The sequence below is a fragment of the Protopterus annectens genome, chromosome 7.part0 (genome assembly GCF_019279795.1).
Source record: "Protopterus annectens isolate FY-2018-M chromosome 7.part0, PAN1.0, whole genome shotgun sequence".
NCBI classification, from domain to species: domain Eukaryota; kingdom Metazoa; phylum Chordata; order Ceratodontiformes; family Protopteridae; genus Protopterus; species Protopterus annectens.
In genome coordinates, this window is record NC_056739.1 from 1147457545 (window position 1) to 1147485160 (window position 27616).

Below are 27616 nucleotides of genomic sequence, written 5' to 3' on the forward strand. Positions count from 1 at the left end.
TGATGGGTTTCCTAACTACAGTCTTTGCATTATGGTCAAAGGGGTGGGAGCTATCTAAGTGCTCAGATATCTGATCAGTGATTTTTATTGTAATGGGATGTTTTCTATGGTGTAGGATGCAAAGTGTTTCTGCTTTCCAAAGGAGAGTATGATGCATTTTTGTCAGTATGTTTGACCCCATTTTCTAAGCATCAGGAAATCACTTTATAAGTTACTAGGCTAACTACCCCGAGTATGTTTTTAGCCTGGCCACACTTCCTAAATGTATCTGACAAGTACTGATATCCTAAGGTTATTTTAAGAGGTACATATAGACATGGACATGGGTGATCAAGCTGTAGGCTGTCAGACCAGGGGTAAATTTCCATTTCCCCATCCACTCATCCTAGTTAAGCTTGATTTGGATTAGGAAAGAATCCGCTTCATTTAGATGCGAAGCCTGTTCCAGAGAAGAGGTAGTCTCTGAGACACATACCTGTCATTCCAACATATCGTATTTATGTTGCAGGCGAGGTTTAGGTCCATAAATTGGGTAATGCTATTTGTTTTGTAGATTTCCAACAGATCCATCAGAGCGGGATCAAAGGCTGCTTTTAAAGCCAAGTATAGACTGGCTGTCAGCAATCTGTAGGAGACTGAGTAGTACAGGGATAGGGGCTTTAAGGTGGTCTGTGTAGGACAAGTTGTTCAGGCCATGTATCCTTTTTGTGAGAAAACTCTGTGAAGAATGAATAGTTTGGAGCCTCAGACCTCAAACTCACATACCTTTTCTTTGGAATCCAGTGGTCTACCACTGTGCCATTTGTTGTTTTTGGAGAGTATATTTATCAAAAGGGGGTGTGACAACCACACCCAGCTTACAGTCATCAGCAAAACTTGTTTACTAAATATCATGGTTTTCAGTTTGGAAGTCTGAAAAATAGATGCCAAACAGGAAGTGCTCCAGTACAAATCCCTAGGAGGCATCAATGGTCATCTTCATACATCTCAACTGCTACAATTTAGGCCTCAAATTTAACCTTGGCCTCCTATATTTATGATGTTCCTCATAAAGTCAGACATGTTTATAGGTACATACTTTATTAAATATGTAAATATTTAAATATATAAACTAAGCCTATACAAAGATTCCCAACCACTAAATATATAGGGTCTAAAGGAATTCTGTTGTGAAAAATAATAAGGTGTTCCTCTTTCTGAGTCTCTGCTATGATTTTTAAGGCCAGTGCTATGATTTTAATGCATTGAGTTCAAGAGATATGGTCATCTCTGTGTCTGAGGAGACATAACCCCCATTTGAATGATGTAAGTTCTATCCTTAAGTTTGTTGGCTATCCATCTTACCACATAGGATTAAGTTAATTGCCACAAACATAAATCCCTATCACATGATATTATATCAGATGCATTGGCTAAACCGAGGTAGGCAGCAATGACAGACTGTTAACTACCTAAGTGACGTTCTGGAAGAAGCTGAGAAGATTCAGCAGACAGAACATGCTCTTTGCAAAGCCAGGTTGCAGTAGGTTAAGCTTAGTCACATTATTGATGTCATGATTTATGAGGTCTATGATGATGTGTCACATGGCTTTACAGATAAAACTCATGAGAAGATCCTGTTTTCAAAGTTAGTTGGATTGAGGATTAGTTATGGATCTCCAGAGAAGTAAACAGGCTTTTTTCACTGTGGAAGTTTGTTGAAGACAAGACCATCTCCCAGCTATTGTTTGGTCTTTTCTAAGAACACATGTTGTTTACTAAGATACAAGGTGGGATGATGTGAGATAGTGCCAGCTGTGTCAAGAGAAGTAGGGTGGTGAATGTTTAAAATATGCCAGCATAGCTAGCTGGAATTTTGTAAAAAAATGTATGTTATTTGTATACCAAACTGATTTGTATAGGTGCTTGTGCTAAAAATGTATTTGTAAAGCTGCTACTGTTAAAAATGTACCAACAGTGGGTCCTGCTGGACAGAAAAGAAATGAACCTATATGTCAGACTGTATTGTAGCTGTTGAAATGAATATATTGTAACAGATGATACTGGAAGGCAAGAGGTTAATCTCAGTTCAGCTAACTGAAAAATAGTCTGAAATGAAATTACCTGGTTTAGGCCATAAAGACTGTACCTTACAGTTTTGATTGTAGCCAGAGACAGAATGTCTGTGAAAACCAGGACTAGTATCCTACCGTATTGTCCTTAGGGGTGAACTAATTGCTACTCTGGAAGGGTGGAGATGTCCTTCAAGAATGCAACTGCAGTCCTGACATATGGGTTGTCCTGCCTCAGGCAGCCCTTCGGTCGGCCGGATTCCAAAGTCTGGGTCCAGCGTCGGCTGATGTCGCCTCCTCCCCGACGTCAGAGTGGCTGGAGTATAAAGGCATCCGCCGACACCATCTTCTTAAGTCTTTCTTGCCGCGCGGTGCCCGAAGCAGAAGCAGTTCGCAAGTGCCGGTCGGTCAGCTCCTGTGTTTTCAGTTACCGAAGTCATCTAAAAGCTAAGTACCCCGTTGGAGAACATTTTTTCTTGCCTTAGCCGATGTCAGAAAAAATTGAAAAAGTTAATAATTGTTTGTCTTGTGGTAAACAAATACCTCATAAGGACTTCCATTCTTACTGCCTCCCTTGCCTGGGCCCAGACCACGACGTCTCGGCCTGTGCTGCCTGTGCTTGCTTCAATAAGTGCACACTCAGGCGCCGGGCAGAATTTGCCGAAGACTTTTTTGGCGAATCTTTCACTTATATCATGCCGTCGGAACAACCGACAGCACAATCTACCAAAAAACGCAAGTACCGGGACCGACATCCTCGGCCCGCGTCTTCCACCGATACCACACCTAAGCCCTCCGCGAGTGCTTCGGTCCCTTCGGAAGCGGTAATTCTACCGCCCCAGGCCGACGACACCGCTTTAACACGTTCTTTGATCCCGGAGATTTCACCGGTGCCGGTTGTTGATTTTCCTCCAGAAACCGAAGCTCTGGATTTACCCGACACCATTCCTGTGGACAAGGTTACCCCTGCACGTGGGGCAGCTAGGCCTCCGGTATCCATGTCCATCAAGGCCTTTGCACGTGCTAAGGCTGCCAGCCAGGCCAAGGCCCATCCTAAGCCTACTGCTCAGGGCCCCTCTTCTGATAGACAGATCATGACTCCTGCTGCAGATATCATCTCTCTTATCAGGGGTTCTCAGCCGCACCCAGACAGATGTTCTCAGCCGCCTGCAGATAAAAGGCCTAGAACTGAGCAGACAGACACCCTCTCTCCAGATGAAGCCTCTGGGGATTCAGAGCACTCAGATACCCAGGAAGAATCCTTCCAGGCCTATGAGGACTCGGATGCTGAGGATTCAATTCCCTCTGCCTCCCCTCCAGAGGATATTTCTTTTGGTGAAGTTCTCCACTCCATGAGAGAACATTTTCAGTGGCAGGGTCAGGAATTTTCTGACTCCAGGAAAAGGCTACGTACCTTCCTTAAGCTACCCCAACACAGACCTTTAGCTATTCCTCCTGTGTTGGATGTCCTTGATGATGTATACTCAGACTCCAGTGCTTCACCTGATTCTCTCCCTCCTGCTCCTGTCAAACCTGACAGATATTACAGGGTCCCTGAAACCCATAAGCATCTCTTTAAGGCCCACTCTGTGGATTTAGAGACTATTTCACAGGGCCCCAAGGCAGTGGCTTCTTCCTCGGCCAAAAACCCTCTGCCCGCTGACAGGGAAGCTAGGTCCCTGGAGAGATGGGGCAAAAAAGTTTATACCTCTTCCACCCTTGCCATGAGGTCACTCAACTGCCTTTTTCATATGTTTCAGTACCAGGATTACTTAATGGATGATTTGCAGAAAATGTTAGCCTCTCCTGAACCTATAGATAGAAAGGCATTGCAGGATTTGGTTCATAACACTCAGCAGGTTAGCAATCATTTTCTTCAGTGTGGTTATGATGCATTGGAAGCTTCATGTAGGGCAGCCATGACAGGGGCCGTTATACGTAGACATGCTTGGTTGAAAGAACAGCCACTACCAGACCATGTTAAAGTTAACCTCCTGGATGCACCTCTGGAAAAACAGAAGCTTTTTGGTGGTAATGCACAGCATGTGTTGAAGTCTATTGAGGAAAAGGCAAAATCAGTACAGACTGTCAAGGATTTCCTCCAGGTTCAGCCTCCCAGATTCAGCAGGAATTGGCCTTCTAAGAATTGGTCCTTTCCAGACTCAGACAAGTTTCAAAGGGGAAAGAACAGGCGTGCTCGAGGTAGAGGGCAATACCGAGGCTCCTACAGGGGCCGACAATGTCAACCACCAAATCAAAGAAGTGGCGCAGGGAGTTCACCTGCACCACAGGGACAATCACAATGATTTGACTATCACTCCGCCTACCAAGGCTCAAAGAGAAGCACCTCTAGGCGGAAAATTATCCTTATTCTCAAAGAACTGGCACATTTTAACCAAGGACAGATGGATTCTGGACATAATAGACAGAGGTTACAGGTTCCACTTCCACACCTTACCAACGAGACAAGGCATGCCAAACCTGCCACAAAATCAAAGGGCAGAGGCTCTCTTACAAGTTGCAAAGCTGTTACAAATAAAAGCTATAGAAAAAGTTCCTCCTCAGGAACAAGGCCAGGGATTCTATTCAAGACTGTTCCTTGTTCCAAGAAAAGAAAAGCAATGGAGGCCTATACTGGACTTGTCTGTTCTAAACACCTTTCTCATTGTGCCAAAATTCAAGATGCTGACATTACAGCAACTCCTTCCCATGCTGGGCAAGGGGTCTTGGCTGGTTACTCTGGACCTCAAGGAGGCATACCTGCATGTCCCAATCAGACACAACTGCAGAAGATACCTCAGATTTTTTGCAGGAACAGAGCATTATCAATTCTCAGCATTGCCGTTTGGCTTATCTACTGCACCCAGAGTATTCACGAAATGCCTGGCATCAGTAGTTGCACATTGCAGACTCCAGGGGATTCAAATATACCCTTACCTGGATGACTGCCTCATACAAGCAGACAGCAAACAAGCATTGATAAAAAACTTGGACTATGTCATTCAGTTGCTTCAGGCTTTGGGATACACAGTCAACATTCAAAAATCAAGACTATTACCATCCCAAAAGATTATTTTTCTAGGAGCAAAACCGGACACACAATCACAAATGGCTTTCCTCACAGAGAAGAAACAACAGCATTTACCAGATTACTTCAAAAGCCTAGCAAAACTTACCCAGCTGACCGCAAGGAAGATCCTGCAGGCCCTGGGTTTCATGGCATCTTGCATCCTTCTGATCCCTCTGGCAAGACTACACATGAGAAAGCTACAATGGTATCTAAAAAGCTTATGGTCTCAACACAGCCACAACCTAGAAGACGTAATACCACTCATTCCATGCCTGCAAAGGGAATTTTTGTGGTGGGCTCAAGCAAGCCATTTAAAACAAGGCATGCCCTTCAACAAAGTTCAAGCAAGTCAAACCATTACAACAGATGCCTCAGATCATGGATGGGGAGCACACACGGAGGACAGATGCATTCAAGGTCAATGGACACCCACGGAAATGCCTCTGCACATAAATCAAAAAGAGATGTTGGCAGTGATGCATGCAATAGAAGCCTTTGGAAAATCTCTTCAACAAGGCCATCTGCTAATAAGGACAGACAACACCACTGTCATGTGGTATATAAACAAACAAGGAGGCACTCACTCGTATCCCCTCTGCAGACTAACAATGGCTCTTTGGGAAAAATCCCTGAAACTGAACATCCATTTGCAATCCAAGTTTGTTCTGGGCAAGGACAATGTACTGGCGGACAGGTTGAGCAGAAATTTCGTGGATCCACACGAATGGATGCTGCATCCACACATTTTCTCACAAATAACAACTGCATGGGGAAGACCGGACATAGATCTATTTGCTTCTCATCTCAATCACCACCTGGACAGGTTCTGCTCAAGGACACACCATCCTCTAGCCTGGAGAACGGATGCTCTCTCCTTCAGCTGGAATACCCTAAAAATCTATGCATTCCCTCATCTACCATTACTGACCAAGGTGTTACTGAAGGTCAAAGCAGAGCAACCAAAAGGAATACTGATAGCTCCAGACTGGCGAGGCAGCATTGGTATCCCTTGCTACTGAGCATAACTCACACCAAACCGTGGCCCTTGCCCCAATGGCCTCTGCTCCTAACTCAACACAATTACAGGACTGTTCATCAAAACCTGCAAACATTGCAACTGGCAGCTTGGAGGGTTCCATGACTTTGTCCCATGTCCCCCTCTCCGAAAAGGTTCAGGAAATCTTGCTGGAAGCACGCAGACCTTCCACCAGAAAAACCTATTCGGCCAAGTGGAAGAGATTCATCATCTGGAATGCCAAAAAGGGACAGGATGCATCAGTGATGAGCATACCTCAGATATTAGAATACTTGCAGAAATGTTTCATAATGGCCTCTCATATTCTTCCATTAAAATCCACGCTTCAGCAATCTCAGCAAACTACAACTGTGACCCACCTGTGTTTTTGCATCCCTTGCTAAGACAGTTTCTAAGAGGGATAAAGAATATCAAACCTCCCAGAAAACCACCAGTTCCTGCATGGGACCTCAACTACGTCTTGGAAAAATTAACTCTTCCTCCTTTTGAACCAGCAGCATCTTCAGAAATGCAATTCCTCTCCTGGAAAACAGTCTTCCTGTTGGCAGTTACCTTAGCAAGAAGAGTCTCGGAGATACAGGCCCTCATGGCTGTACCTCCCTTTCTCATTTTCCATCAGGACAGAGTTTCTCTAAGGACCAATCCTTCATTCATGCCAAAAGTGATATCCAGGGTGTCTCTAAATCAAGCAATTCACCTGCCTACTTTCTTTCCCAATCCTCAAAATAAAGGGGAAAAGCTGCTGCATACTTTAGACATACACAGACAATTACGCTACTACTTGGACAGAACAAAAACCACCAGGAAGTCTGACCAACTATTTGTAGCCTATGCTGCCGGAGTGCAAGGAAAGGCAGTCTCCAAACAAACAATTTCAAAATGGATTGGACACTGCATCAGATTCTGTTTCTCCTTCCATGGAAAGGGTGTGCCAGCCAATATAAGACCACACTCAACCAGAGCTATAGCCACATCCACAGCCTTTCTAAGAGGAGTGGCTACAAAGGACATTCTAGAGGCTGCTACATGGAGCTCCGTGCATACATTTACCAGACACTACAACCTGCCTTTATACTCCAGATCCCGAGCAGGCTTTGCTTCTGCAGTCCTGCAGGGTCTTTTAGCTACACCATCCCTTGCTTAGATCCTACCACCCCCAGCTTGGCTATGGTATTCAACCCATATGTCAGGACTACAGTTGCATTCTTGAAGGACATAGTACAGTTTTGTACCTACCATAAATGTAGATGTCCGATAGATATGCAACTGCAGTCAGGTTTTCCCTCCCTCCTACCCCTCTGTTTTTTCCCTTGGGTCCTTTCCCCCTCTCCTATTTAGCTGGGGATATCTGTTATGGTGTATCGATTTATTACTGTTGTGCATGTCTGGAAATTTTTTGCTTATCCATTCACAAAATTTAGCCTTCCTTGGAGGGCACCTGGCATCTGGGGCAAGAAACACTGAAAAAGATGGCGTTGGCGGATGCCTTTATACTCCAGCCGCTCTGACGTCGGGGAGGAGGCGACATCAGCCGACGCCTGACCCAGACTTTGGAATCTGGCTGACCGAAGGGCTACCTGAGGCAGGACAACCCATATGTCAGGACTGCAGTTGCATATCTATCGGACATCTACATTTATGGTAGGTACAAAACTGTACTTTTTTTTAATGGTTTTATAGCTTCCAGACGCTATAACACATCTTAGCAAAGCTCTATGTGTGTGTATGGTAACACGTATATACAAGATTCTTTCTCAGTTTCTAGTAAATGGGGATAGTGTGGGAACCAGAGTCAGATGATGAGATGTATGTAATGTCATTCTGTAATCCAGCACTGAAATAATGTTTTAATACTAGATGAGACAGAAGTCTCAGGGCACCCTCTTTTGGAACTGGCAAGACCACTCATTCACCTCATCTTGCCTTTTTTATTAAGTAAGTAGGAAACAGTAATTCTTTAGATCAATCAGGAAAATATAGTGAGATTAGAAGTATTGTTTTTCTGTACCTGTGTGAATCTTTCCATCTCTGTTATTTTTAATATTTCCTGTGTCTGAAACTCTGGTGTTTATTGTAAATAGAAATTTGGTATTTTCATGTTAGTTTATTATTTATTATTAAACATATTTAAACTTTTCATTGTGGCTGATCCTTTAGAGAATGTGTTAACCCTTGAGAGTACTTATATTTATTTGGTGACACTGTGGCCCCTCCTGAAAGCCTTGCTGCATTGATCAAAAACTATAATTTGTATTAGTGTTCATTTTACTTAGTATAATTGGGTACCCTTGTAAGAGCCTTAGAGTAGCTGGATTTGGAGTGTTCTGGTGTCAGTATCTACCTTATAGTTTGGGTGGAGGGGCATAGGTGATAAATCTGTGCCAGTCTTTCTCAGGGGTGTGTGTGTGTGTCAGCTACTTGGAGCAATAACACAGAGCACTGGTGTCATGGAGAAGGTGGGGGAGGACTTGGCTTGAAACACTTGGCTGAGGACTCAGCCTTATAGCTCTGTCAGTTGGGAATCTTATTTGGGGCCTGGAGAGAGAGAGGGAAACCCATTCCCAGGATGGAGTGTGTTCCCTGTGTGCTCTTAAGGGAAATTGTGCTTGGTGCAGAGTGCTGCATCTGGAAATACTGTCACTGTATCCCTATGTAGTATGTTATGGTAGAGGCCTTTCAGGAGAAGAATGGATAAATGGATCTTGGTTGCCCCAGAGCATTGTAAATTCCTCTCTGCTGAATAACATTTGCTTCCAACACTGACATCCTTGACATTTTTATTGTAATCTTTCAGTGTTTTGAAATTGTCACTAAGATATTGTTATCTTTCCTTATTGTATTTCATTGATGATTTTGTACTTATTGCCCACATTGTGATTGAAAATGGTCTTCTGTCCAGCTAACCTGCCTCCCACATAACAAATTATACAGAATAGAATAACATTTTAAAAAATGTTCTCTATTTAAGCTGGGCTACCATTTCAGTCTTCTGCTTGTTTTTTTTTTCCTTCATTAGGACAATAAGGGCTTTAATTCTGAGTGGTATCACTGAATTTCTGCTAAAGATGCTTGGGCAGTGGCTGAGACATCAAATATGTAAGCAAATGGAACAACTGCAAATGGCATTGCTCATGCAACACTAAATAGATAAAACTGTTGATTTAGGTTTTCAGCAATGTAACCTTCTGCCACAGATGTATGTGTTGAATACATGATTTTGTAATGACATTTTTCTTATTTACAGCTGGCTCCTACTCAGAGTGCCTCCTTGCTTCAGTCCATGACATTTATTAGTAATCCAGTGGTAACATGTGAAAGGGTATATGCTCTTGTGCAGAGTCTCACTTCCCAAATTCGAACACGACTGGAAGACCCCAAGTCTGCAGGTGAGTGATGCTAGAATAAGGAAAAGCCGGTAGTTACTCTGACATGTGCTGTCTGTAAGAACTTAACCTGTTTATTTTTTCCATTTCGTCCTCCATCTTTCAAGGTGTCATCACTTCTTCATGTCTTTTGTGTTTACAGTTCTGATGAGTAGACACCAAGAGGATTTTGAGCCCGCCTTCCTTTTTGTCATTATTCTTTGATGGCAGACACTTACATTTAAATCTCTGTGGCATTTTTTCTCTCATGTATTTCCTTTCTGCACTTACCAACAGCCCTCCTTTCTGTAGCCCAATTGGTCTTATTTCTCACTGCCAAGAGCCAGTTCTGTGCGGTGATCATGGAGGCAGCCAGCCATCAAGTTTATACCTTAGCCCTCTCTCCATTATTGCATGCCATAGCCTGACACACCCATGCTCCCACAGTACTAGCCCAGTGACATATGCAGTTATGACCATGTGTCAGTTCCTATCACAGTAATCCCAACACCTGCATTGTGAGAGCACATATCAGCTCATATACTGCTTGATGCATATTGCCTTCCGCTGAAAGTCCTTTATGTAATGGACTGTCCGTCTACCCTTTCCCTGGCATAGATGAATTGGTATCAGCAAATAATTCTTGCCCCCTCAACCAGTTTCTCTGCTACCCAGGTCACAAGTTGATGCCAAATCACCTGCACTACAGTCAAGCTCATCCATCTTTGCAGTACAGCTGTCATCTCTGGCTCAGTGGTGTAATTTACTTACAGTATACCTCCAGGAGTACGCAGCTGTGGGCATTCCTGGCTCATGTTACACACAATGGCAACATAATTGAGAGAAATGCAAATTGTCTGCAGGCGTCACAGTTAGTTTAGTGCAGAATCAGCATGCAAAACCCCCCACGCACGCGCGCGCGCGCGCGCGCACACACACACACACACACACACACACACACACACACACACACACACACACACACACACACACACATCTTGGAGACCCTTTCAGTCAAGAGAGATTCCATGAAACTAGCAGAAAGACTGTTATGTTAAAGTCTGAATATGTACTGTGAACCACTCCATCTCTAATTCAGATTGCAATAATGCTGCAGCTTAAAGTTTTAAGGCACATCAAAGTGCATGACTAGTTTGCCAGTAACAGATGCATGAAAAGCTGACTTTGACTGAGGAAATCTCCGTATTTTTATTACTATGGTATTACAGTTTTTGCAGTATTTCAGAGTGATTGTACGTTTAATATTCATGATGAAGAATACTGACAATGTCTTCATGCACAACTTGGCAGGAAGTAACCACTGGGCCATGGGATAGTATTTACCTCTGCATAGGAGGGCAGTACTGTAAATAAATTATGCGGGCTCATTTGTGTTCTTTTTATAACCTAATATTAGGCAGAACCTGGAGTATGGATTTCAATTTCCTGTCTAACATTAACATATCAGTGAAAGTGCTGATACTGTTATCCATACAAATAGAAGTACAAAAAAGTACTGATTTCTGAAAAAGGCTTTAACCAAACTTTTATTAGTTGTTTCCATTATCCTACCCTCTCTGTCCTCCTGCATATTAGAAATGCTGAGGAAGTTATCTTTATTATTTATACACAGAGATGTATTACTTTGCGGTACATGGAAAAATTGGATTATTCGATGATTTGGAGGAAAAACACTTTGGTAAGGACCTTTCTAATGGAAGAAAGGTTCTTAAAATTTAAGTATCTCTTAGCTCTGTTAAGATCTAGTTTCATGCTAGATCATAACAGCAGCAAGAAACTAACAGTTTTAAAAGCAGAAATACTCTCTGCTGTCTCTCTCACACACACAGACAAAGAGTATAGCAGAGTCAAGTCTGTAACAGTGATATGGAAGGACATAGTACAGTTGTGTAAACTCTTACCATAACGGTAGATGTCATTCTCTTCACTGTTGCAGTATTCACTTCCTCCCTCCACCCCTGGACCATTTCCCTTCTGGATTTACTAATTATCTTTTCTTTTTCTTGGTCTGGCATTCCTACTGGGACCTCTCAGTTCTGAGGATGGTATAGCCAGACGTCACCTTTGTGCCCTACACTACACAAAGAGCATGCATGTGACTTACAGCGTACCTTAAACATAAAAGCTTTGGTATACTGGTCGGACGTGGGGCTGCCCTTAGCAAGAGATCCCTAATGTAATGAATTCTGCAACAGTGAAGAGTATGGCATCTACTGTTATGGTAAGATTTTACACAACTGTACATTTTTCTGTCCACCATCTAATGCTGTACTTATCTTTGTATCATCATTGAAGAGACTGAAGCTATTTTCTGTTCCCACAAGTTTGGGTTGTGGTATTCCACTAGTCATATTCCTTATTCCTGACATCATCCCTGTCACTGCAGCATTTTGTATCTATCGTTCAACCATACAGCAGTCTAGTTCCTCCACCAGGGTTCCAGCTGAACTCCTCCTCTGCTAGTCACATTCCTTATTCATGACATCATCCGTGTCACTGCAGCTCTTTGTATCTATTATTCAGCCATACAGCAGTCAAGTTCCTCCACCTGAGTTCTAGCTTAACACCTCCTCCCCTAGTCATGTTGCTTATTCATGACATCATCCGTGTCACTACAGCTCTTTGTATCTGTCATTCAGTGATGCAGCAGCTTAGTTCCTCCACCTTAGTTGTAGCTCAACTCCTCCAGTTTTTCTTTTCATCTGTTTTTGTGGGACCAACTCAAGGACCTTTCTAAAATCTAGGTAGACCACATTTACTGGTGTTACCCTGTCAAGTTCACCTGTAACTGAGTCATAAAACTCAATTAAGCTTGCCTCATAACGCCTTTTGAAAGCCTTCAGCTTTAAATTGTGTGCCTGACATTCTATGCCACTGCTATTAAGCTAACAGTCCGTTAGTTTCCAAGACATTTTCAGACTTCCTTATCCAAGGATACCACACTTGCTATCTTCAAGTCCTCAGGAACTTCTGCTAATTACTAAGCCTCAGTCATTTAACAGGTGCTTGGTTTTCTTGGCCCTTGAATGAATGAGCTAGGGTGACATTCAAGTAAGGGTAATTTGACAGCAATTATTTATATTTTTAAAGTAAAGAAATGGTGTGTTTCTTTTCTGGAAAAGTAAATAAATGAATAAACTACCCATAATATACCTGTATAAAGCAACTGCATCTGCGATGTTGTATATGAAGGTATTGTACACCACCTGACCAATTCATTTATAGGCTTTCTGTTCTTTCCAACCCACAGACTACCAGATTAGTTGCCTAGATCATGGGATGGCAATGAGCAGAAAGGCCATGGAGTTGAAGCAGAAAGTGCAATGATAGCAGTAGAAATGCCATGGACACATCTCATGATGCTGCCTTATTATAAAGAATGTTTTAGCTATGCCATGTTTCCACAACTGAACCCCAGAAATGTAAGGCAGAGATTTATTTACTACTTATTTATTTATTTATTTGTTCTACATTTGTTAACTGGGATAGTCTGACTGAGCAAAGTCCATTTTCAGCTGTGGCCCAGAGAAAAAGCTCCAGAATCATTCATCTGACACAAGACAGTCTGGATGAAAGAATGAAATAGTGATGGGATACAAGATGTGGCAGGTATAGAAAGAGAAAATAAATATGTAGACGATACATCTGACAGTGAAAAGAGAAGTATAATGTTGAGTAGGAAGTGACAATGCTATGAGAGGAAGACAGGAGTGGAAGATAAAAAGCCAGAGAGAGGAGAAATGTGAGAGAAGATTGCAATGTTATGTACAAGAGCAAAGTCACTTGATTTTAGATTTTTTTTTTACTTTGTTGATGATTTTTTTACACTTGTCCATTGTACTGCATATAAAGCAGTATGGTTCTAAGCTTTCATGTCCCAAGTGCTCAAACACTTACCCAAGCACATTATTTGAGTTTGAACGATGTAATTGTGTCAGCTGTAGACAGGGAGTGAGATTTTAGGGTTAGGGAGCAGGAGGGGGATTTTAGTGTTAGGAAGTGGGAGGTGTATTTTCGGTTTAGGGAGTGGGAGAGGGTTTTAGGCTTAGGAAGTGAGAAGGGAGCTTTAGGCTTAGAGAGAGGAGTTAAGTTTCAGGTTAAGGAGAGATCAGGATATTTTGGTTTAGGGAGGGGTGTTGGAGTTTTAGGTTTAGGGAGTGATGAGGGAATTTAGGTTTAGTGGAAGGGGAGTGGATTTTTAGGGTTAGAGAAGGAGGAATTAGTTTGGGAAATGGATGGAAGGTTTAGGGATAGATTTAAGGCTCTCGCATGGGTATGCTGTTTAAGAGAGTTATATGTTAGGAGGGCTAAATAATTAAGCAATATTGAGCTAGTGGGAGTTACAACATTTTGCTTTTTAAGCAAATAGCAGCAAGCATCTTGTGAACTAGTGGAATGAGAGCTCTTGTGGTAGACCCAAAATATTCATAAAGTAATGTATTTCATGCATAACATAGCAGCTTAATTGTCACACCTTCAAATTCTTTTTGGCTAAAGAAAATACGTTTGTGAACTGCAGAATGCAGTAACATTCTTGTTTTAAAGTTTTTTTATAGCAAGTATCATAAATTGGCTTGTTATTGGAGTCTGATAGGACTCATAGGGACTGCTGGCTGGGTGATTCAATTGCATACATGTTCTGAGTACTATAACCAATGCAGAAGTGTTTTGTGCATCTGTTGTGTGCCCTTTAAAATGACTGCATTACCCCTGGCATTTGCTTGGTTTCTCCTTGCTTCCACATAGTGTAACCTTTAATGCTATATAGACGGGTGTTGCTTTTCTACTTTGAAAAGGTCTGTCACTCATGCATTGTTAATTTTTTAAATAGACATGGCAAATAAGAATAAATCATAATAATTCATCAAAAGAATCCTTTGTAAGTACTAAAAAACAGTTCTATATTGAACTGTGCATTCCTGAAGTTGGGAGTAGGTTTTCCACATTTTGGCCATTTGTTCCTCATTGAACTTATTTTTTTCTTGAAAGAAAAAAGTGGAAAACTGAATTTCTTTCCATAGTCATGATTTTAGTTAAGACCATAATTGTATCATAGGTTCATAGGTTGGTACTAGGCTATCAGCCCTAGGGCCTATACAAGCCTAGCCATAACAATTCCCTGGATATTTGTCAAAAGTCTCAAAAGATTTTATTGGAAAAAGCCCTAAAATGCTCCCAGAACATTTAGACACCCACGGCGTTGGAGAGCCTAATAACAAAAACAAAATATAGAAAGAAAAAAAATAATAATATGAGCATTTAATTGAATCCTAAAGAAGGCAAGCTGAAAATGTAGAATAATACACCCCAATACAAGAGTAAGATAGGCTGAGGCATGTAATGAACACCTTGGACAGCTCCTTCCAATGTTTTGATTCCTATCAGAACATACATATTTTCCACTGAAGCAAATAACATTTCCAGGTGCTTGGTTTCCTTGGCCCTTGAAAAATTTGCACCACACTAGGAAAAAAAAGAGAGCAACTAAGATTCAAGGTACCAGCCTTCAAATGGTAAAATACTGGTACTTAGGAAAGGGATATAACACTCATCTCTACTGCTTGAAAATAAGCCCATTACTGACAAGAAGCTGAACACACTTAAATTGCTTCCTGAAGAAGGGAAAAGTATGGTTGACTTGGCCTAGAAGAAGCAAGAAGTATTTAACTGCATTTTTCATGTTCTGCTTTTATAATAACTCTTTAAATCAGACGGACTAGGGAATAAACTGAAAACAAAGGTCTTCTCTGCTGTTGTAATAAATAGCATAGGTCTCTTGTGTGGAACCAAACACGTTACAGGGAGACAAACAGTTCCATCAATGTATTCCTCTTTTTTTTTATAAATTGTGAGAAAAGCTGCATGTTCAATTGCCTCTTAAGGTTCAGATGATATTTTCAACTGAATCTTTCAGGTAACTGGTTCTGGTCCCTTGGCAGATGAACTGCTGTCAAAAGAATGTTCAAAGACACTGCAAGCTTCAGGAAGTATTCACTTTGGATAATGAAGAGTGCTAAGTGTTAAGACGCACCACAAGTGGGATTCAGAGAAAGGAGGAAATTCCCTTCTCCAAGGTAAAGCAATTTTAAAGTTGATTCTATATTAATTAAAAGGGTAAAGGAAGCAAATCTTCACTGTACTGGGTGGTGTGGGATGTCTGTTACACACAGAAACCATGGACATCTCCTTCATGTTTATTATTTTACATTCAAAAATAATTTTAACTTGCATCATTCACAGAAGTATAACTGAACACCTCCTGGTCAGTCTGCACAACTTTTAGGAATGAGTTCTTCCATTTTGCTTGTGTATCATATTCAAGTCTTCCTTTTTAATGGTTAGAATTAGAAAATTGAGAAAAAGAATTACTAAGCCTCAGTCATTTAACAGGTGACATACACGGATAGAGCCCTAATTATGACCAGCTGGCCCAAGTTTGATTAGCAGCTTGGATGCTAGAGGAGCCAGTTGGGGATAGCAATGGGTGGCTTTTTGTCTACTTGCCCACTCCTGGATAGAAAAGTTTCTACCCGCAATCTTAACATGTCTCCATTGCTGGGAGTAGTGCTGTAGTCACACAATGTATTGCCAGTAAAATTTGGCACTGGGAGGGGCTAGAGATACTTAAGGCTTAAAAAGCATAGAGAAAAAAAAAATCCTTGGTGTACAGGACAGTTTGTTATGCTGCTGACTGTTTTGTTCTGAAGTACTTCCCCTTCGCACCCCAATAGTGGAACAGTCCCACTTCAGGTGGGTGGTACCAGGGTACATTAACAAATGAATGGAGCTGTAGAAGCAGGGCATGCAAAAGGTATGAAAGAAAAAAAGCTGCTATGCAACAATTGGATCCCAATACTTTGGAAGCAATGGCTAGACCAGACAGGTGCAGCAAAAACTGATCATGCTGTTAAACCATATTCAACCTGTACATATTGTGTGAGGTCTGTAAATGGGCACCTACTAATAAAAACACCATCCAAGATCCATGAGGAAGTAAGTGATATAAATCATTTAATGAATCGACATCAAGAATTATGAAACTTTTAGATTATTGCTTAATATAGAAAGGCCTACACTTGCTGTAGAGTGTCCCCCATTCTTTGGAACAAAAAGATTCTAACCTGTCCCTCTGAAAGGAGGATGTGCCTGTCCATAGTCTACTTTTCATATGTACTGCCCAAAGAGACATTTGTCCTGAAAAATAGACTCCAGAAATAATATAGAAGGGAAGGGAAAGCCATGTCAGTACATGTTCTGTTTTAAAAATCCATTGTGAGAGTCACAGGATCTGTAAATATGTCGAAATATTGTACCATTTTTTTTTTTAATTAAGATATTCTCATTCATATCTTCCAAAATGTTTAAATGTTCTTGGATGAAAGGATAAACTGCAAGGGAGACGAAACTGGACTCCCAGTGTGTGTGTGTGTGTGTGTGTGTGTGTGTGTGTGTGTGTGTGTGTATGTATATAATGTGTATATATATATATATATATATATATATATATATATATATATGGGTCTACTTTGGATGACCAAAACGCCAGTTCGCCGACACGCAAAACACCGAGACCAAACAACCGAAAACGAAGGTGATCGACAAGGTGAAATCCCGACAGCCGAAAGACCGACATGGGCAATGTGTGAGCATGACTTGGTAAGTGTGCGATAGTGAGGGATTTAGGGTTAGAAAGCGGACAGGTAAGTGTGCGATAGTGAGGGATTTAGGGTTAGGGTGTGGGAAAGGTGAGTGTGTGGTAGTGTCGGACTTAGGGTTCGGGAAGGTAAGTGTGTGATAGTCACAGACTGTAGTTTAGGGGCGGGTTAAGTGAGTTAGGGTTAGGGTGCGGGTAGGGTGAGTGTGCGATAGTGACGGGCTTTATGTTTTAGGGTAGGTTAAGTGAGTAAGGGTAAGTGTGCGGTAGAGTCGGACCTTAGGGTTAGGGTTTCTGTTAAGGTTAGTGGATATGTAATTGTGTGTAATGTGTAGTTTACGTTTTGTGTGTCGGTGTAATGGTGTTCGGTTTTGTGAGTTGTCGGTATTGTGTGTTTTCGGTTGTTTGGTCTCGTTGTTTTTCGTGTCGGCAAACTGGCGTTTCGGTCATCCAAAGTAGACCCATATATATATATATATATCTATATATATATATATATATATATATATATATATATATATATATATATGTATGTATGCATACACACACACATACATATATATATATATATATATATATATATATATATATATATATATATATATATATATATATATATATAGAGAGAGAGAGGAAGGGTTAGGGAGGGAGAGAGCGAGAGAGAGAGGACAAGGGGAAGTGGATCCAGGAATGTGACAAAGGAGGCTCACAGCCTGGTTAGTCAACTGTTCAACTACTGGGGTGCAGTGGGAAAGTGGGATACTGGGTTTGTGGAATATGGAAAGATCACCTTAAAATGCACTGACATCATGTGTAATAAAGTCAGCAATATAAATTCACTGCACATGATTTTGCTTTTGATGTGGTAGTAGAAACAGGGTAACACCTGTGCAGCACACAACAAATTTACAGATAGCACAAGTTTATTCAACACATGCCTGGAAGAAGTGACTGGTGGAACATGCCAAGTCACAGTCCCTTTCCATGGCGCAGCTAGTAAAATCACCATTGTAAATTAGGAAAGAGTCCCACCGAAGGTGATAATAGCCACAATGAATACCATAGTAAAGTTTATTATTTTTTGTAAGTAAATAATGATGTAGGTAGAAACAGTGAAGTTCAAGTTAAGTAGAAGTATCACAGCAATTAAGGAAGTAGATGGTTTGAACAACCCCCCCCCCCCAAAAAAAAAACAAAAAAACAGAAGATCACTATAGGTCCTGTAGGAGCTGCAGACAGCAGGGTCATTGTTTCTTCACTTTTTTGTTAACTCATATATTAGATGTGCATCCTAGTAGATATCTTTAAAGGGTAAAGGTAAGGAGTATGCTGTGTAGATATACATCTGGCAGCAGCATACTGAAATGTATTACTGTGGCCATTTGCTCTTTCACTTTCATTCCAGTCTACCTTCAGAGGGGTATAGAGAAGGTGGCTGTCTTTTGGGGTAGGGCTGATAAGACACAATGTGTGTACATGAAAACAACAACATGAAATGGATAACTGTATAACATTTCAGACTTTATAATATTTGTAGTCATTCTCAAAAATCTTAATAAAATATAAAAAAAAGAAACTGATAACTTTGACCATTTGTTCTTTTACTTTCATCCCAATCTAACACAAGAAGGGTAAATAAGAGGTGGCTATCTTCTTGGGAGGATAAGTAGACAGGCAGTATTTCCAAATATGATTTATGTATCCCCACAAGCATTTTATCTAAATTTATTTAGAACTGCCATGTTTTATTCGGTTTTTAGCATTAAGCCTTAGATACAACTTATTTCTTCATTAAAATAAAAACAAATAATAATACTGAATTTCTTTCCTTACCCATAATTTTTGTTCGCTCCAACAGTGGATTTAAAGGTTGAAAATGGGCTCTAAAATTCACAGCAGAACGTGTAGAACCTGACCTCTGACTTAATTATTTATCCCTCTGTTATTACAGCACAGTCGTTGAAATAGGATGTTTTGAAAACAGGGATGATTAAGTTGAAGTTAAAGAAGTGTATGTGATGTCTCCACTTTGGGCCAGTAATCAGGAAGCCTAAATCCTCACCACTGGCACTGGAGAGGGACACTCCCTTGGAATACAAATGGATGAACTCAGTATTTCCAGATGCAGACCTGTCTGCATCAAGCACAGTTTCCCTTAAGAGCACACAGGGAACATACTCAGCCCAGGGTTCAGTTTTTTTTCTCTCTCTCTCTCTTCCCAGGTCCTCAGTAAGGATCCTCACTGGCACAGCTTCAGAGTTAAGTTCTCAGATGAGTATCCAAGCCAAGTCCTCCAGCACCCTGTCTGTGAAACCAGTGCTTTGTGTCCCTGCCTCAAGTAGCTCACACACACACACACACACACACACACACACACACACACACACACACACACACACACACACACACACACACACACACACACACACACTGAGATTTCATTTTCACACCCACACACCTGGGAAAGGCTGGCACAGATTTACTAATATGCCACCTTCTGTCCAGACTATACAGTAGTTTCACCAGTCAATTACTGTAAGACTCCTAAAAGGGTATCTAGTTATACTGAGTGAAGTTAATATTAATACAAATGGTAATGTTGACCAAACAGCAAGGCTTTCTTGAATGGCCAGAGTTATCACCAAATAAATATGTGCAAATACTCTCAAAACTTAAATATTTTCCAAAAAGGACCAGCCAAAAGGAAAACTTTAAATATACTTAATAATAAATACTTGAAAATACTAAATATCTATTTACAGTAAACACCAGAGTCTCAGTCACAGGAAATGTTGAAAATAACACAACTGAAGAGTCACACAGTTACAGAATTAAAAACATTGCTTAACTATTCTCACCATATTTTCCTGACCAATCTAAAGAATTACTTACTTGTTCCTACTTACTGAATAGAGCAAGGCAAGGTAATGTGGATGCATAGCTCTCAACCCTCCATCTCCAAAATGAGGAACACTAGCCATCCTAATGTGGAACAAATGGGCAAAATGTAGAATACGTACTAATGGCTTAATAACAACTTCAGTTAGGAAGGTCATAGGATGGTTAAAATATGCTGGTTGTGCTTATAAAGAAGATATTTTAGTGAATTAATATGATTTATTTCCATTTACCATGGATTTCACTTAAAAAAATTCCTAACATTGAATGTGTTACAGATGCTTTCAATGTGGAACTTTGAGGAACATGAACTTTTTAAGACCCCAGATGAGGTATGTTCCTCTTAATGAGGTACACTTGAGAGGTATGTGTGGATGAGTGGTCCTTACTGTCAGATCCAAGACAGAATACATAATGCTGAGAACAATCGCCTACTAATATCTAAATATTATTTCTGGCTTACAGAATGACATCACACACATTTGATCATCTGACTTTGTTTTCCACACTGTCTCCCATCACTAGAAGCTGCCAGGGTTTAGCACCTGTGTGCTGCAATACATACTACATCTTTAGCTAAGTTTTATTAAAGCATCTGGAAGCCATAAAACAATAAAACCATTCCATCCTTCCTACAGGAGATGCATCCTATTCTCTAGCACAGACATTGCATCTCTGGCTCTATTCAAAACTGTGGGATAACATCTACATGGCTTAACCCATAAAGTAATTTAATTTCAGATATACATTTAAAGTTTGAGACTAACCTCTTCTCATGCAGTCCTCTGTTAAAACATACATGTATATTTCTTTTCCTTCCAGCAGGGTGCACTGTTGATACATTTTAACACAAGCAAAAAGTAATGTCTTTCAGCTTTTCCCGGTTAGGGGTCGCTACAGCGGAACTCTGGTCCGCTAATGATTGGCAGTGGATTTTTATGGTGCCAGCCCAACACCCAACCTTCAAGGAAGGCACACCCATTCACGCATGCACCTACCTGCATGCCTTTAACATCACTCGACCGCAGGGAGGACATGCAGACTCCACGCAGAAGGTGGTCCAGCCAAGAATCGAACAGGAGAACCTCTTGCTGTGAGGCAACAACGCTAACTGCTGCACCGCAAACTTCACAAATGCATTTTCAGCAGAAGCAGCTGTACAAATTAGTTTGATATACAAATGACATATAATTATTTACAAAATTCCAGCTAGCTGAGCTGGCATATTTTTCACATCCACTGCCCCACTTCTCCTGGCATGGCTGGAAGTACCTCCTATTGTCACAGTGTAAAAAATAATAATAAATAAAAAAAAAAAAGAGAAGAAAAAAGTAATCTCTCCACATGGTGCTTTGTGTCTGTGTTTGTGGGGAAGTGCAAGGATGGAGTGATCAGAGGAGTTCTGGCATTGGTGTGGGAGGATTTGGTTAATAGAGGGTAATGAGGAGTATAAATAGAAGTTGTATACTTACCATAACTTGGCATCTGTGTTGTCCATTTTTATTCTTTCTCACTATTGGGTTTTTGGATTCAACTTTGGATCCGATTCGGCCTCATTCACAAGACTTTAGGATCCAAGTCTTGATCTCCTCCCTTTCCTATAATACGTCATACCTTCGCTAATTCCTCAGATCGGGTTTGCTTCCGTAACAGGTACTATTACCAGGAAGAAATAGAACAGATCAAGAGTTTTTGGGGCCCAAGTCATGAATTTGTGTGTTCCAAATTCCTCTAGGTAACTTCTCGAAGATACCAAGACTGGAGCATAAATGGGAGGGAAGTGTGGAAGAATGAAAATGGACAACACAGATGCCAAGTTATGTTAAGTACAGAACTTCTTAATCTGACATTGTCCTTTTCATTCTTCCTCACTGTTGTGTCAGAGTCCCCAGCTACATAACTCCTGGGTGGCCCCTAAGGAAGGATATGCCAGAGCACTATCGAGCCGAAGGATGCCCTGCTTCTGGAGACAGTGTCCAATTTATAATGCGAAACAAATGTCTGAGTCTTAGACCAAGTGGCTGCAGCACGTATCGCATCTGTTCTGGCATAAAAATCTGAAGAAGTGGTCATGGATCTAGACGACTGGCTTTAGGTGGATGAGGCAAATCAACACCTTTTTGGGAATAAATGATAGAAATGCAATCTGCTATCCATTTAGCCAGAGTGATCTTGGATCCTGCTTGGCCCAAACAATTAGTAGAAAAGGATACAGAGTTGATCAGATTTGATGTACTCCTTTGTCCTGCACAGATAGAAATGCAACTGTCTATGAACATTGACAAGATGCAACATATATTCTCCTTTATTTGAATAATTTGGAAAGAAAACTGGCAACTAAATGAAATGGATAATGTTGGATTCTATTGCTACTTTAGGCATAAAAGATGGATTCGTTCTTATGGAAACTGTCTTTATGAAAAATTATGTAAGGAGGTTTGGCTGACAAGGCTTGCAGTTCAGATACTCTGTTAGCTGACATGATGGCTACCAAGAATATAGTCTTCCATGAAAGAAATTTCAAGTCACAGCTATCGGCTGGTTACAAAGGTTTTTGAGTGAGGCCTTGAAGGACAATTGTAAGATCCCAAGAGGGAGAAGGGTCTTTTACTGGAGGCCTTAGCAGAAAGATACCCCTCATAAAAGCCTTGCTTAATTTCAATTAGGAAATAGATGAAGATCCATTTCCTGAATGAAAACTAGAAATGGCAGCCAGCTGTAACTTAATGGTGCAGAAATTGGCACTCTCATGAAAATGTGAACTCAGAAAAAAGAGAATAGCTGATGCAGTAGCTGTAAATGGATCAGTATTTTCCGTTGAATCCTAAATTGTGAATCTGTTCCACTTACTGTTATATTCCTCTTTTGTGGAAGCTTTCTGAGAGGCCAAAGTTATGTCGCTTACATATGATCCTAGTGTGGACTTTTTTATAATCACTGGAAGTAGAGAAACTATGTGGTCAGCTTGAGGGTGTGGAGATTGGGTTGTCGATGTTCTGATGAATGGGAGATGAGGTCCTGATTGGGATGCAGTATCCATGGGGATACTTCAATTGAATCCATAGGAAGGGGAACCATACCTGATGAGGCCTGAAGGGGGCATTGAGGATCACTGAGCACTTCAGCCTGCTGGCTTTCTGTAGGAACTTCGGGATCAAGGGAATAAGGGGGATAAGTATAAAGGAGACCCAGGGGCCAATTATGTACTTGACCATCCCTCAGTGACTCTCCTTTCAGGGGGATCAGAGCAAAGTACTTGCTGCATTTGTTGTTAGGAGAGAAGCAAAAAGATCACAGCAAGGTTAGCCCCAATGGCTGAATATCTGGTCTGGTACTGCTTGATTGAGGGACCGCTCATGAGGGGTCAGACTGGACCTGCTGAGGCTGTCTGCTAGCACATTGGTTTCCCCGGGGATGTACGTTGCAATTAGAAAGTGGCTTGAAGGGATCACCCATTCCCAAACTCTCATAGCCTCTCTGCATAATGGGTAGGATCTGGTTCCTCCTTGTTTGTTTATTTACCAGACCACTGACATGTTATCTGTATGAATTGCAATAGTCCCTTGAGGGAGAAAGTCCTGAAAGGCTTGCAGTGTTAAAAGGACTGCTCTCATCTCTAGGACATTGATATACAGCTTGATCTTGTGCTGCGGCCATGTTCTTTGAACCATCTTTCCCTGATAATGCCCCCCCCCCCCACCCTAACAGGCAAGCATCTGTGGTCACTGTTGCTCTTGGAGGGTGAAGCGAGAACGACCTACCCAAGAGTAGGTTATTTGATTGCATCCACCATTGGAGATAGCTTCTGCAGATTGGAGTTAGTCTGATAGGAACAGACAGGGTCTGGTAAAGAATGGACCATTGAACCACCAGGGTCCATTTTAGGACTCACCTAAAGTATCTTGCTAAGGGTACTAGAATGATGGCTGCTGACATAGACCCCAGTGCTCTTAGAACTAACTGTGCTGGAGGAGATAGCAGATCCAATAAATCCTGAACTTGTTGTCTCAGAGAAGTTATACAATGCAGAGGTAAGGACTCTACTTGGGTTGAAGTGTTCAATTGCGATCCTATAAATTCTAGATTCTGCACAGGAGTCAGGTTTGTCTTTGTTAGGTTAATTGAAATACCCAGGGGATTGAAGATTTGTAACACTGGCATAAATCAGTGGATGCCTTGTTGGTGCAGTAAGGAGCCAATTGTTTAAATATGAAAACATCTGGAATCCTTTTAGCCTCACGTGAGCTGTGACAACTGCCATACATTTGGAAAATACCCAGGGGGCTGTGGTGACTTCAAAGGGCAGTGCTCTGAATTGGTAATGATTGGCCCCCAGCTGACAACACAAGTTTGGAACATTTGTTCATTTTGATATGATAATACACAGCCTGGAGATCTATAGAGCACATCCAAACATCCTTGCGTAGAACTGGCAGAATGGACTAAACCATAACAGTTTGGAACTTCGTCTTCTTGACATTTAAGTTGAAGTTGCTGAGATCCAGTATTGGTCCTAGGTCCCCTGTTTTCTTTGGCACCATAAAGAAGTAAGAATAATATCCGTATCCTCCTTGTTCATTCGGAACCTCTTGGATGGCTCTTTTCTCTAGATGGTTTTGAACTTCTCATATGGTGAACTCCCTCTGACTGGGTGGCACATTAGGGAGTAGCCACCTGGGACTTGGAGGTGAGGAGGAAAAGGGAATGTAATAACCTCTGGATATTATTGTTAGCACCCAGGCATTGTTTGTTAAATTTGTCCAGGTATCTAGGTGCAGGGATAGACATCCCCTAACTGCCTCCAGAGGTGGGCAGCCTGGCAGCACTTCAGGAGTAATGATGTGGCTTATTGCAAAAGGGTTCTCTGAAGCCCTGATTCTGCAGACTCCCCTTGCCTCTGGGGTGGTGTCTGCCACTGAAACCTCCTCCTCTGCCCTGGGAAGAAGTACCCCCAAGCTAATCTGGAAAGGTCCTTGAGATTTTCCGAACCAAGTCATCTTCTCACCTCTTTGATTTCTTGAAAAGGTTCTTTGGGGGGTAGAAAACTTGATCCCTATGGCAGACAAGGTCTTTCCATCCTTCTTTCTGCAGGCAAGCATTTCTTTTACCAATGCTCCAAACAAGGAGGAACCATCAAAGGGGGCATTAATGAAAGATGCCTTGAAGGGTTCAGTGAAATTGCAAAGACACATCCAGGCATGTCTTCTTATGGCTATGCCTGCACCAGCTGCTCATGAGGTGCCTTCCACAGAGTGTGAAATCAGTCTCATTGAGGAGTTTGCAAAGGAAGACAGAGTCACCAAGTGGGGAGAAACCTGTTTAAGGTTTTCCTCCAACAGGGTCTTTTTCAGAGAGTTGGTTAGCTCCTTGACCAGATCTCTCTGCTGATGTGTAAAATGTTCCAAGTAATTCAGTCCTGTCAGTGCAAAGGTGGCTGAGGCATACACGCACTTTCCATGTATGTCCAAAGCCTGAGACTCCTTGTTTGGAGGATGGAGGATGAACAGAGGAGTTTTGTTTGGCGAGCTCCTTTTTCATGGCTGCTGACACAACAATCGGATCAACTGGGACACCCTTGCTCCAATGTAAGCAGTTGGAGGGAGGACTCAAGAACTTATCAGGATGTTTAGGAATCGGCTCGACTGTGTCCAGTTCCTTCCAAGCCCAGCGGGAAACTAAGTCAATGAGTTCATCCACCGGGGTAATCATCCAGGACATAGACAGACCTACCCAGAAAGCCTCCAGGAACACTGGCTTTTTGAAAGATGAATTTTGGGAAGACCAGCCACCTTTTTGCCTCAGGAGCTCAAGGATGTCTCCAAAGGAGATGTTGTCTGGTGGAGATTGGGGGGATCCTTCTCCTTCATCAAAATCAGTATCCTCGATTAAGGACTCCAAGGGGGAGTCTATGTGCCTCCTCTTGCACATTTTCTTCCGATGAACCTTCTCTGTAGGATGTTCAGGGAAAACTCAGAAGAAGGGGGGACCCCCTGCAGGGACATAGTCTGGAGACTTACCTGGAGGTAAGTGACCAATGGCAGGATGGACTCAAAGCTCGGATAAGATGATGATTGAGTCAGATCCGGAGGATGAGGAGTTACATCTATTGGTCTAGAGAAAGCCCTGTCTGCTATCTGGAAGGCTGAAGGGCCCAGGGGAAACTTCCCCTCTCTTGGAGCCGAAGCCAACAGAGGAGAGACAGTGGACTCCAGCCCAGATCTGAAGCCTTCAGACAGAACCAGGCCCCAGCTGTCAAAGGCTGAGGCCCCCAGGGGAAGGGATGGATCTGACCAGATCAGGACCAAAGCCAACCCCCTGGAGTGGCACTAACATTTCAGATCCAGGACCCACTGTGATCCGTGGGTGTCGGAACAGAGCTGGGCCGAGGCACAGATGGAGTCTTGGTCTTGTATTTTTTTACTGCTACCTAGAATTCATGTCATCCAAGAGGAAAAAATGTCAGTGCGGGAGGTAGATTCCACATAAGGATTGTCATGATCAATGTCTTTCTTGTTTGGCCGCTTCTCATGAACATACCTCTTGTAGTATCTGTAAGGCATTTGTGCCTAAAACACTCTGAAGCCATTTATCTTTCCTGTCCATTTATCTTGAAAACCAGTGCCTTAGACAGTTAGCCTAGGATACCATGGTGGAATTTTTTAACCCCGAGATACTCCTGCTTGGTAAGAAGAAGGCCAAGAATTCTTCGGCCAGATTCTTTGGTTGTCCAGTTTCCACAGGACATCCCTCTAGAAGCAGGTAATAGTTCTGTAGGTCATTTGGTGTTTAAGTTAGATTCTTCTGCCATGACCCCACCAGAGGGCAGAACTGATCTATCTTTTCACATGGCTCTGAGGCTTTACAGCATCTGCTCCAGACATTTGGAGGGGGGTCTGCGGTTGATTATCTCAGAGGGTCCTAGAGGGATTCTGCAGATATTGAGTCTTGCCACAGGTCAGTACCTCAGATATTTGTTAGGGCTGATTTTCCTCCTAAGAAATGTCAAAAACTGAAGCATGTTTCACCTTGTCCTATGGATCCTCAAAATGAATGGCAAGAGTTTATTCAGGCTTGTTCTCTGCCTTAATGGCCCTAAAGCATCCTCAAGGGGTTTCAGCACCCACTCCTTCTTGGATCTCTACTCCTTTTAAATGTTTTAGGGAACCAGATTCCTAAGATGAAGATTCCCTGTCTGGTGAGGAGTCTTTGTCCTATTCTTCACAGATGTCTTTGGCTTATGGGTCTGATGCAGTAGAGTCTGTTGACCCTGAGTTTGCTTTCAAGGAATTGTCCTTTGGGAGCACAATTGCTAGGCATATGGAATTATTTAAGTGGGATTCTTTTCAGGTGTCGGATATTCAGAGAAGATATTATGAGTTGCTTCAGGTGGATACTCCTAAACCATTGACAGTCCCTCCTGTGTTAGTTGCCTTGTTAGATACTTTCATTGCTGCTTCCAAATCTCCTGATTCTCAGCCTCCTGTTCCTAGGAAACTGATTGGTTCTGTAAGGTTCCTGAGGACT

At 41.9% G+C, this 27616-nt stretch overlaps 1 protein-coding gene across 2 annotated transcripts in view; it reads left to right on the plus strand.

The window, feature by feature from the left end:
- LOC122806915 (inositol hexakisphosphate and diphosphoinositol-pentakisphosphate kinase 2-like) overlaps positions 1–27616 on the plus strand; it is a 1544141-nt gene that overhangs the window by 918937 nt on the left and 597588 nt on the right. For both annotated transcript variants that reach the window (XM_044077730.1, XM_044077729.1), the window contains one exon: positions 9402–9543. In XM_044077730.1, coding sequence (XP_043933665.1) covers positions 9402–9543 — 142 coding nt within the window. The remainder of the gene's footprint in view (positions 1–9401; positions 9544–27616) is intronic.